We start from the raw sequence: 12,750 nt of genomic DNA, 5'->3' as shown, positions 1-12,750 counted from the left end.
TCACGAAGGCATTAGCGGTAAAGCCGTATGAAAGACATGTTGAAGGAATGGGAGGTCGACTAATTCAAGACCTCAATCCGCTTTCAGTATAAGTAGGAGAACTAGACGTTAGCACATTTTTTTTGTATACTCGAAAGTGTTTTGAGTATAAGTGGGAGATTGTTAGAGTTTGTATACTAGAAATCACGTTTCGAGTGATTGAATACTGTAAAACACTTATTTTATTTTCCAATAAATAAAACAGATTATTTTTTGTCGTTATGTTTTACATTTAATGGATGTTAATGCATGTTTAAATGTATAAGTTAACTTAACAAAGTCTAAGTCTTTGTTTTAGTAGACCGGTTGTGGGCGTCGTCCACTTTAAGTTAACACGGTCAGTTTTAAACAAAGAAAAAGATGAATTTCACAACCTAGTTGGAATTTGACTATCCATTGAGAAAGGTTGCAATGTCAGTCCGCATATTTCTAAGCCTTACTGAAATAATATGACATTGGTGTGGTATAGCACTGAACGGATCTAACAACAAGACTTGCCCTTAGGCTATCTACTGAAAGGCGAGGTCTTGATAAATATTTATTTCTTAATCAATGTAGGTTAGCATTGAGCATACGGTATTGATTATGCACTGCTTTGACTTATCAAATGGTGCGGGTTTTTCGTAACCCAATTATCCCGATATATTGGGTAGTGGTGATCAATATCTAGCGGTGCTAGAATTGCTATTATATTGAATCGTGTGCGAGGCTGAGTCTCGTTTGATAATGTCCTCAAGAGGAGCGTGAAACAAGGTTTTATTATTCGGAACCTAGCTAGTTGGAGTGTGATTACTCTATGAATAATAAATAAGCGTTTCATGTTAAGTCCACTCTTGGAATTAATAAGAAGTTAATTAATTAAGTCAATAGCAGACATTAATTAATTAATGGACATTTTAATCTTAAGCACGAGAAATGAAAGTTAAACGGAAACCCGGATTACTTGTAATTTCGGATTTGGATGGGGAGAGTTCAATATTACTTCTGTCTCGGAATAGTAGTTCTATTTAGTTACGACATGAGTTTTAAGAAATGTAAAGAACTCGAATAAGTTAGTGATATATATGTCCCACTTATATATATTAGTTTTATAACAAAATATGAGTGGAATAAGTCGGTGTAATGTAGGCCTACTTACCATTTATGATTCTTACTGTGGACGGACCGAAATGGCAATACAAGACTCTTATTGTGGGACAGAGGGAGTAATTGTCAGTGATGCCGATACATTTCACATTCACAAAAATAAGTTAGAATTTCCAGGCGATTAAGCAACATATATGCACATATATATACATTTTCAGCCACTAAACAAAATCTCATCAAAATGGCAAAAGGAAAGAAAATCACGCCTTACAAGTTCATCAAGGCCGTGAGATCACCTCTATTTATCTCCCTCTGATCTTTCTGGCTCCGACGTCCAAAAGCTTTCTTAGCCAGCATTCTCTTCTTCTCCTGCAGCTGCAAGATCCTCTCATCTATGGTGTCCTGAGCAATCAGTCTCACGACTTTCACATCGTCCTTCTGCCCAATGCGATGCACCCTGTCCATGGCTTGTTCCTCAATAGCAGGATTCCACCATGGTTCCAGCAGATACACGGTTGAAGCAGCAGTGAGATTGATCCCTGCATTTGAAGCTTTCAAACTAGCCAGCATGATTGTGGGGCCTTCAGGTGCTGGGACTCCAAAGTCTTTGATCACCTGTGATCTCTTCTTTGCATTCATCGATCCATCTAAGCGGATCACTTTGAAACCGGCTTGCTTCAGGGGCTCTTCTAGCAGAAGCAACATTTTCCGGAACTGAGAGAAGACGATTGACTTGGAAGAAGGACTAGCGTCTCTAGACACTGTTAGGAGTTTCAAAAGTGCAGCAACTTTGGATGAGGGGCTTGATGATGGACCTTCAGTGGAAGTTGTCTGAGACTCTGGAGGGGCTTTGAAAAGGTCGGATTCTGAGAGTGGGTGACGGCACATTGGACAGCAGGGTTTGCTTCGTTTTATTGTTTTTAGGATGCATGGCTCGCAGAAAATGTGAGCACAGCATGTTATTATAATGTCCATGGGTTGAGAGATGCAGATTGGACAGTCGAAGTCCTCTCCGTCTTGCAACACAGAAAGCAACTTTTGCAGCAATTTTGGATTGTTCGTCACATCTGAATGGATTTGGTAAGCATCCAAAAACACAAGATAAATAATTAGAATCCCAAGCTAACAACTTATTAGAAGTGGGAGATGATTAAAAAATACTATTCCATGAATAGATAACAGTATTTGATAAAACTCTATCAATAAGAGTATAGATTAGTTGAAACAATCTAGCATGCAGATATAGGTAGTTAATTAGCCAACAGAGGCCTAGAGGCTAGAGCAGATGTCGAAAATAACAAAACCAATTAATTATTCTAAATGTATATGCATGAGGTGAGACCATGCCAAATTATAGTCGAGGTGGGGAGCAAGAAGACACATAATGCAGTTTACTCTGATATATTACCTTCAATTTGGCTTTGTGGGAGTAGAGCTCTAAGATCTGCTGGGCACAGGGCCAGATCTGTGCAAATTTGACGAAGCCTTACAATAATGCTAAGAACAGTTGAGTAGTTTCTTACTACACTTTCATTAGAGATATAGTCTTTAACAATCTTTTTTGCCTCTTCTTCCATCTGATCATAAACCCTGCGCTCTTCTTCACGAAGGTTCACAAAATGGATCTCTATGCTTTTAGATGGAAGACCAACCAAACCTTTCTCTTTCGTTCGCCTCAAAGATATAGTAGCCATAAGAACCTGAAAACACATGACAAAGTCCCACAATTAATGGTTCTTCAAGTGTTGAGAAGAGAATTTTGAATGTGAGAAAGAAACAGCTATGGAAGAAATACTAAAGATTGATATGTATTTACCTGAAGCCGGGAGATACCCTTCTCATCTCCTCGAGCAAGTGGTCGTTGTATTAAACTATTCCAGAGGCTTTTCATTGAAAGGGGTTCAAACTTCAAAAAGGCTACTAACGAAAACAAATCATAAGAGTTATTTTGCACAGGTGTCCCAGTAATAGCCCATCTACGTTTTGCATTAAGATTAGTGACTGCACGGCTCTGTTGAGTGTTTGCATTTTTTATCACATGTGCCTCATCTAATATAACTCGTCTCCACTCAATCTTTTTAATAGGAGACTCGTCCTGTGATTCCTCGCTGGCCAGTGTAGAATATGTTGTCAGTACAATATCATATTTCTTAAGCTCTTTAGCATCTTTAGTCCTTTCGCCGTAGTACATGTACACCTTAAAGGTCCCCTTTATAGTGTGTTCTTCTAACTGTGTCATCCATGATGAAAAGACAGAAGGCGGACAAACTATAAGTGTACTCTTTGCCTCCAAAGAAGAGCAATTATCGAAAGCAGGACTTTTCCCCTTTCTTTTTGGAACAAGATCTTCAGCTTTCCTCTTTTTCCCCAAAGTATCAGACTTCTTCCTCCCCCTTCCCCTCTTTGACTTTTCACCTGATTCCTCATCATCTGCATCAGCTATACCGCCTCTACTGCTAGATGAATCTACAGCAAGAGCCGACTTATCAAAAGCAATCAATGAGAGGAGTGTAAGTGTTTTACCCAAACCCATGTCATCAGCAAAAATGCCTCCTCGCAAGGGCTCTGGTCTTGTCACAGTCTGGTAATTAGTCAATTCATTCACGTATACACCATCTTTCTCTTGCCAAAAAGGAGGCAATTCGCATGAAGTCTCCCTACTCACTAACCATCCCAGTCCTTCCTTCTGATGAAAAAAGAGCTCAGATTTTATCATATCTTTTGGCGGATCCAATGGTTCCGACAACCCTTCTTTACTGACTTTCAAATCCAACAGTTTGAATATCTCATCTACACTCTTCTCCTCTAAAATACTCTTTGTCTCTTTCACAGCCACTGCCTCAGACAATGTAAAGGATGCATTGCCTTCTGATATTAACTGCAGTCCGCCTCTAGATATTGCCATCTTTACTCTCCCAAAATCCTCTATCCTTGCAAAAATGTGAATTTGACAGGGAATCTTGAATCTGCTCCCCTTTCCTGGTGGTTTTGGCACGATTCCTATCACGTGCTCAACACATGTTAAACTAGTATAGACTGAAACTAACTTCAAGACAGAAATCAACTAAAAAAGAAAAGACCTTCTTGCTTCACTAGGTCGTAAAGCTTCAGTGAAAATGCACCCTGCTTGTAACCAAGCTAAGCCTTAAAAGCAACTAATAATGGAATGCAGCACTCGTATATTCTTGCTGCTTATCACAGTTTGAGTATCTACTATCTACTTTCACGCATACCATTTACATGAGGGAATTAGACGATACATGCAGTATTCAATAAATCCACTTAGTGTAGCATCTGTAATGCATAGTTCACTACCATTTCCAACTTTACATTATAAGCAATGCAATGAAATAATAAAATAATGAAAAATACTAGAAAACTCATTCCCCCAAAAATCACATCCTCATGAAGATTTCAAAATCATAAGCTGCGGTAATCATTCAAAAATCGCATTAACAAATCAGAACTCTACGAACTCAACAAACACGAAAACTAACCCTTCAGTATTTGAATTAAAAAAAATCAACATCTACCTTCAACGGAAATCGAGCGGCTATCAATGAGAGGCGACAGCACAGCAGCGGCAGCTCGCTCGATGAAGCCAACCTGCACCGACAACATATTGAGAACCTTAATCGCGTTCTCATCGTGCGGATTCAGCTCATCGCGAACCAGGCCGACGATTTCGCGGCCGCTGATTGTTCCGTGGTAATACCGGAGGCCGACGACGTTGACGATCACGAAACCGACAAGAAATGTGTCGGCCTGAGACTGCGAGGCGACGTCGTCGTTGAGAGGAGAAATCGGCCAGCTATCTAAGGTCATGAACAGATCCACCGGGTCGCGGCGATCCTCGTATTCCACTTGGATTTCTTCCATTTTTGGGGGTAGGGTTTTTTTTTCCCCGACGGTTTGAAAAGGGGGGAAATGGCGGGTTAGAGAGAGAAAGAGGATGGATATACGTTACGGCGTGTTGGATATTTGCATTTCGACCCTCTTCTGATTTCTGATTTATAAAATCATCCTTCTTTGTTAGTGATATTACAACACTGACGTCTTTTAGTTTCAAATTCAAATCTTTACGGCGTCGGGATATTTTTATTTAGATCCTCTAATATATCGTAACTCTGGAACTCGCCCCTAAAAGTTTGAGAAGTCTCATATAGTATTAATTAACGTCATTTGCTTTTAAATTCAATTTTTGACATTCAATTGTATAAACGTGATATAGTATTTGAATTTTTTTAGATATTATAATCGGTGAAATTAGAATTAATGACTATTATTTTATTATTTATATATACAAAATATTTGTAATTTTCTACAATTTCTAAAATTTGGAGTTTAGCATGTGCATATATTTTGTGAGAAGATGTAGATGGCGAAGAATTTGAAAATTAATTTTTTGTGAATGATTTTTTGTTGAAGCCTCAAAGATTATAGAGGTAAAACGAGAATGTTACTTGTGTGTTTAGATTTTATATTCATTTATGAGACACTTTCATTTGGTGAGTACAAATAATTGATGAACAATTTATCGTTAACTTTATGCTTTGTAGTTCTGGATTTTCTTTTGAAATATTTCATGCTTTGATGTCAATACCTGATTTATAGTACTTATATTATAGACATAGGATCATTGAAAATAATAAAAATGTACTGCATGCTGATTTTTATCGTTAAGCTTTTAGTTAGATTAGCGGTAGAAACAGGGACAAAGCTAGAAATTCTTAGCAAGAGGAGCAAAAATATGCATGGTCAAATTTTAATAATTAAAAAGAGAATGTTCAAATTCTTATATCTTGTCCCACATTAACTTGTGATGATTATAGCTCATCTATATTAGTATGGATAACTCTCCCTCTATAAGACCATGTTTATCGGTTGTTTTGGTCGACCTCCATGTCACATTTACGATTAAAAAAAAAGAATTAAAACAATGGTGTCTCTCTCTCCTCAACCATGGTCGGCTGGTTGGCAACCAGCGACCGAATGGTCTCACAAATTCATTCATGAATCAGCCAATGAGATTGTGCCACATGACACAATTTCATTGGTTGATATATATTTTTAAAAAATTGATATATCTTTTATATATTATATTAAATAATTAAAAAAAGTATATTAAAATTTATAATTTTTCATTCTCTATAAATAAAGACCACATTTGCTATAGTTTTGTAAACAAAAAAATCTCATCTTTTCTCCTCCTACAATTCTTTCTTTGGTATAATTACTTATTTATTAGTCCTCTTTAATAAATTTTATTATGCAACAATAAATAATATTCATTTAATAATATTATTATTAAAAAAATAATATAATATAAAATATATAATAGTATGGTTGGGTGGTCATTGATAAACCATGAAAATGGGTGTGGTTGGGTTGAATGAATATTAATGATGTAGAAGATGATGTGGATGAAATAGAAATGAATTAAATATTGAAAAGTGGATGGTTGGGTTGGGTTGGATGTGTGTTAAAATTCAATGTGTCGTATTGACAAAATCCTAGCTCATCTATAAAAGTATGGATAACCCTTCCCCTTATAAGGCCTTTTAAGGGCCGCTGAAAATGGTGAATCGAATTGGATTGAGAAACCTCCATTGAAGAGGAAGAACAAACAACAATGGTATTGGGAGAAACCGTCGACAAAAGAGATGAAGAGAAAAGGGCAAAAAATCTTTATTGACTACATTGTGAAAAGTGTTGACTACAAAATACAATGCATTGTCTTATATATGAGCTGAGAATAAAGGCTAAACTAACTAATTAAAAGCTACTACATTTTAATTTTTCTATTTCAACAGCCTCCCTCAAGATGGAAGCAAATAAATGCTGCCATCTTGACAAGAACATCAAACTACAAAAGGAAAAAAGAACTACTACTAACATCTCAATCTTAGTCCATCTTGAGCATTTGTAATCCATCACATTGTTGATAGAATTATGGTTAAATCTTGATGTCTCAAAACATTCACTAGCATCACGAGTACATCTAATATCACCACACAAACCATGCAACTCATCCAATCCTACAAACTTGCTGCCAAGTGATATTCTAAATCTTTAGACCACATTCAAACACCATTCATATCTCTAAAGGGCTATTCATCACATTAGCAATTCTGTAACTCCACCAAAACGCATAATCTTCTAATCTTAGATGACTCAACCAACTAAGCAGCATCTTGTACCCCTAGCCAAGTTCCTTGTTGTGCAAAAACTTGCTGCAAAGCCAACAATCTGCCTCAAATCCTTGAGAATCAAGACCAAAACAAGCAACAAATCCAGCTATAATGCAACTATCTTGTCAAAGCAACGAACAAGGAAATCAGAGACTTCAAGACATGAGAAAATCCACTATGGATCCGCCATACTATCCCATCAGTCCATTGCTCAGAAGCTAACCAAGAAGCTCTACAGATCAACATCCACTCAACAGTCTGGAGCATTAGAAGGTAATCAGCTTCAACTATGCTCTACCCCAAATTTAAAACAAAAGCCAATAATAGGCTAGAAAAAAAATGTAGAATCAACCGATTGATTTAATCGAGCAGAATAAAACTGATTCACAGGTCACAAACAATACAAACTGATTCATTCGATACAATCGGAAAACAAAAGAGATAAATCTGAAATACATTTAGAGATTCAACAAAGGAGATATCATCAACAAATTTGAGAAATCATATCTCAAATAGAAACAAACTTGGATCATACAAATCCAATGAACAAAGGATACAAACTTGGATCATACAAATCCAGAAACAAAGGATACAAACTTGGATCATACAAATCCAATGAGCAAAGAAAAAAATGAGAGAGAAAACAGAGAATGAGAATTGAGATTTCAGATCGGCGGAAAATTTCAAAGCCGATGAGAGTGTTGGAATCTATGTCCGGTCAATGGACTTTGACCAATTATAATTTCAACGAGACATTTAATTTTGTGAAATTAAATGACATAGCAACGATCTACGTTTGGAGTAGATGACCGTGGTATATTCATTTTTTCATATCCGATTCCCAGTGAGTGAGAAATAATGGATTAAAGTTGTGCAAAATTACAAACTAATTAAAAGAGCTATGAGAGAAGCTAAAGGATTAATTAAGAGAGTTAATTATCCCACATTGAAGGTTACAACCTTATTAAACAAGTATTTAATAAGAAAGATTATTACATGTATAATTATAGTGGACTAAGATGGGTTGTAGAGCGCACACGCGCGCGCCGCGAGCCCGTGCTCGTGTCCTTGTCCTTGTCCTAGGATCTTGGCAATTGGTCTTTGGGTGGTCTTTGGGCTTGGTGCTTGGATTCGACCCAAGGCTAGTGGGTCTTTGGGCTTGGACTTGAACTTGGATCTTGGCAATTGGTGTTTGGGTGGTCTTTGGGCTTGGTGCTTGGGTTCGACCCAAGGCTAGTGGGTCTAGTTTTTTTTAGACCACCACCGTTTCCACGTCAGCGAGCCAAGCGGGATGACACCTCGTCAGCATGACGCGGTAAAGCCAACGTGGCTGACACGTGATAGTCCACGTCGTGAATGAACCTAGACGCGTCGTGAATAAATAGGCTGGTCATTCTAGCATTCTAACACACCAGAAACTAGAACACAAAGCATACATTGCATAATCTCTCTCCCTCTCTGCATCGTTTTTTTGTCGAAAGCTTTGCCCTCTCCTCCATCCAGTTCACCGGAACTCTGCTGATAGCGGTGCTGCTTCATCAGAGACGTAGCCGTTTTATCTTTGGGGACGAAACGCCCATCCGAAAAGCACTACCGGGGCGTATCTCGTCTTGCGGAAAGAGGACTTCTCGACTCGGCTAACTATTATCTTACGGTTTATTGTTTCGATCTTTCATTGTAATTTGTTTCAATTATCACTTCTGTATTCCTTCTTTTGAGTTGTATTACGCCCGACTTTTATCTTTTGTAATCCAGAAACCAACAGAGAGAGAATCGAAAAACCTGGGGTGCGAGAAGAAATTCATGAACAATCCAGCTACATTTATCGAAAATTTCCACCGATTCAAGTTCAGGAACAGAGGATTCAAAATATAACCCTTCAAAAGAGAACAAAACCTAACTCTAAGAAGATGTAACAAAAAATAAAAAAGATAGAGGTAATCAGAGGCGCACAACGGATTTGCGCTCTGATACCATGTTGAAAATGGTGAATCGAAAACCTCCATTGAAGTAAGAAGAACAAACTGAAATGGTATTGGGAGAAACCGTCGACAAAAGAGATGAGAGAAAAGGGGAAAAAATCATTATTGACTACATTGTGAAAAATGTTGACTTCAAAATACAATGCATTGCCTTATATATATGCTGAGAATAAAGGCTAAACTAACTAATTAAAAGTTACTGATTACATTTTAATTTTTCTATTTCAACAAACTCGATAAATAAATAGCTTAATTAGCACGCAACTAAAATAGAACTGACACAAAATCTAACAAAGTGGCCTAGTTGATATCTCAAATGATAAGCATAAGAATTACTCCCTTCGTTCCCCCATAGTTGAGGCAAAACTTTTTATCATGAAGTCTAAGAATAAAATGTTTGGTGTTTAAAATAGTAGGTAATAAAGTAGATAAAGACATGAGAGATCCTGATTTCGTACCACAGGGAATGAAACGCAGGTCAAGAGAGAGAGATGGTGCTGAGAGATGAGAGATCCATGGATGGGAAAAACGTCGCACGGCCTGCCCTTCCACGGTGGGAAGGGCAGGTCCCAGCCGGCCGTGGCAGCTTTGAGAGAGACTCAGAGAGAGAACGTTTGGGGTTAGGATTTGATGAAGAGATTTAATCTCCCAATTAACTTGAATGTGATGCTGGGCCTCTATGAGTATTGAATGATTTTAAGGAGAAACAGTTTATTTTATTGTTTGGGCTGTTTATAAGAAGAAAGGAAGGAGGTTGGACTCTTTTTTATTTTATTTAAATGCTGGAGCCTTCTTTTTATTTGTTCTTTAAACAATGGATGGGATTGAAAGTAGATTCCAAAATTAATTGATTAATTTCTTTTGGATAATTAGTGAATTCATTCCTGACAATTTCCAACTAATCAAATGAATTTTCTTTTAGCCTAAGCCTCGAACTGGATGCATACCTATATAAGATCATTGCATATTATTCTCTTTTATGAATGTTCTTAAAATTAATTGATCAATACACTCTTTTAAAAAGGGAGTGTTCACGGAGTTTGATCTCCGAAGCCGAAAGTTGTGAAAAGATTTATTTTCGAAGAATCGAGGTAGACTTTATATATCCAACATATTAAGTGTGGATAAAATTTATCTAGTATATTGGAATAATTTTTGTTTGTTAAAATTGCACTTACTTTCTATTTAAATGTTATTGTGTCATATATAATTTCCTTTTTTATGATGCCTATCAGTTTGGCGATATCAAATGAATGAATGAATCAAATTCAGACTTCAATTTGACCAAAATCCTATTCGAGTTAGTGTACACAAAAGAATAGACCGTGCGTCATCGTAAAAGTTGGCCGATGAATATAATCGTAGAAGGTGGTCACCTTCTCGGCACAAAATGAACAATCAGATATATCATAAAGTTAATATTTACTCCACTAATAAATTCTATTGCTTTAAATGAATAACAACTTATAAGTTTGGTGATTAAATTAGCCTCACACTCATGGATTTAGCCTAGCCCATTGGCACAATTTATTTTTCCCTCAAAATATTTCTTATTTTTGGTTTTAGAATATAAACAACACCTCTCATTTTAGGGCTTCTCTAGGACAGGGGCTCTTCTTAAATCACATCCTCTCAAACTTTTTCACTTCTATTTTCACTTTACATTCTTTCATTTCGATTTTTTTACGTGTGTTATTGAAGTAGTTACCATATTTCCTTTGGTACAAACGTAGCTCTAAACTATCTACGGTTGAATCTCTATTTTGTGCTTTTTTTTTTTGATAATTGTAGCTCGTCGGATGATGTTTTCTTTATGGCGAATATCTACATCAGAAGTAGTACTCCCTCCGTTCATGTTAATAGAGTCATTGATCTATGGCGAGATGTTTCAAATTAATTGAGTCATTTCTATTTTTGACAAAAAGTAACTTTTTCTTTTACTTTATTCTCTCTTTATCTCTTACTTTATTTCTCTTACTTTATTTACAATCCATTTAACGCACTATTCTTAAACTCCGTATTAAAAAGAAATGCATCTATTAACATGGAAATGAGGGAGTGCAATTTTTTGTTACAAATTGGTCAAATTCACATAATGAACGATGAGAATGAAGATACAATTTCAGCACAAGAAACCTGTTTTTATTGTTTTGTAATTTTTTGTATTTGGCTTGGCTGCAGAAAAATTCTTTTTTTTTTCAAGTTATTCTTTATTTTGCCTATTTAAATGTACATCATTTATTTCATTATTTTATTTTCACTACTATTTCTAGAATTACATTCATATATTCCTCCATTCATTGACTGAAGTTGTTTCAATTGACTCACGATAGACTCCAATTCTCTTCTTGGTATTACTCTATCTTTTCACTTTCTCATTTTGAAAACACTCCATAACAAAATTATGGCTTCCTATCCAATGTTTTTATATAAAAAACTGGTTTGTGAATAGTGCAAACTCAAAGATGGGAAAAAATAATGAATTTGGGATCGTTCTCCATTTGTACATGTTATTTGTTTGATCCTTTTCTGTTTTCTTCAGTGGATTTGAATATTTTGGTGAAGATCATTGATCACAAACGGTTTAATATTATGAAGAAGTTTATCGATCATAAAAGAAAAATAATGTCATCTTGCGAAGCTGGTATTCAGAGACACACACACACACTACAAGTTAAAAAGGGATTTATCATCAGCAAGAAATTACTCCCCCAATCCCGGAATAGGAGTCCTATTTAGTTATGCCACGGATTTTAAGAAATGTAAACAAAAGTTTGTTGAATAAGTGAGTGGAATATGAGTCCCACTTATATATATTAGTTTTATAACAAAATGCAAGTGAAATAAGTTGGTGGAATATGAGGCTTACTTACCATTTAAGGTAAGAGAGAAATAAGACTCTTATTGTTGAATGAACCTAAATGAATAAATATGACTCTTATTGTGGAACGGAAATATATACTCCGTCCACAAAAAATAGATCACTTTGTGTAGGACACGAGTTTTAATGTAGAATTGGTAAAATAAGAGAGAGGAGGAGAAAAAGTAGCTAAAGTAAGAGAGATAGGGAGAAAAAGTGAGTAAAGTAGGAGAGAGGGAAGAAAAAGTGGGAAAAGTATGAGAGATAAACTTTTCATTTTAAGAAAGTGATCTATTTTTTGTGGACGTCCCAAAATGGCAAAAATGATCTATTGTTTGTGGACGGAGGGATTACTACTTTAATATCTTTAAAAGATGAATAGAAACTAAAAAGATAATCAAACATAAAGTTGCATTTATTGCCCAAACTGAAACGATAACAAAAGATTAAACAAAATTAGTAATGTAAAATACTCCCTCCGTCTCGGAATAGGAGTCCTATTTAGTTATAACATGAGTTTTAAGAAATGTAAAGAAAAGTGAGTTGAATAAGTTAGTGGAATATGAGTCTTACTTATATATAGTATTAGTTT

General features: G+C 36.0%; 1 protein-coding gene and 1 long non-coding RNA gene across 2 annotated transcripts; both read right to left on the bottom strand.

Annotated features, from left to right (window-relative positions):
- Positions 1 to 1,248: 1,248 nt before the first annotated feature.
- Positions 1,249 to 5,028, bottom strand: LOC125193597 (putative SWI/SNF-related matrix-associated actin-dependent regulator of chromatin subfamily A member 3-like 1). Its single transcript, XM_048091429.1, has 4 exons — positions 4,659 to 5,028; positions 2,942 to 4,125; positions 2,534 to 2,825; positions 1,249 to 2,192 (listed from the first exon to the last, which is right to left on the bottom strand). Exons 1-4 carry the CDS (start codon positions 5,002 to 5,004, stop codon positions 1,393 to 1,395), a joined length of 2,622 nt encoding a protein of 873 aa, XP_047947386.1. The 5' UTR covers positions 5,005 to 5,028; the 3' UTR covers positions 1,249 to 1,392.
- Positions 5,029 to 6,789: 1,761 nt separating this feature from the next.
- Positions 6,790 to 9,991, bottom strand: LOC125193598. The gene is made up of 2 exons (XR_007171599.1): positions 9,757 to 9,991; positions 6,790 to 7,574 (listed from the first exon to the last, which is right to left on the bottom strand). It is a non-coding gene; the product is annotated as an uncharacterized LOC125193598 (long non-coding RNA).
- Between the last annotated feature and the right edge of the window lie 2,759 nt (positions 9,992 to 12,750).

This window comes from Salvia hispanica, chromosome 6, assembly GCF_023119035.1.
Source record: "Salvia hispanica cultivar TCC Black 2014 chromosome 6, UniMelb_Shisp_WGS_1.0, whole genome shotgun sequence".
Lineage (NCBI taxonomy): Eukaryota > Viridiplantae > Streptophyta > Magnoliopsida > Lamiales > Lamiaceae > Salvia > Salvia hispanica.
This window is presented reverse-complemented; position numbering and strand designations above follow the sequence as displayed.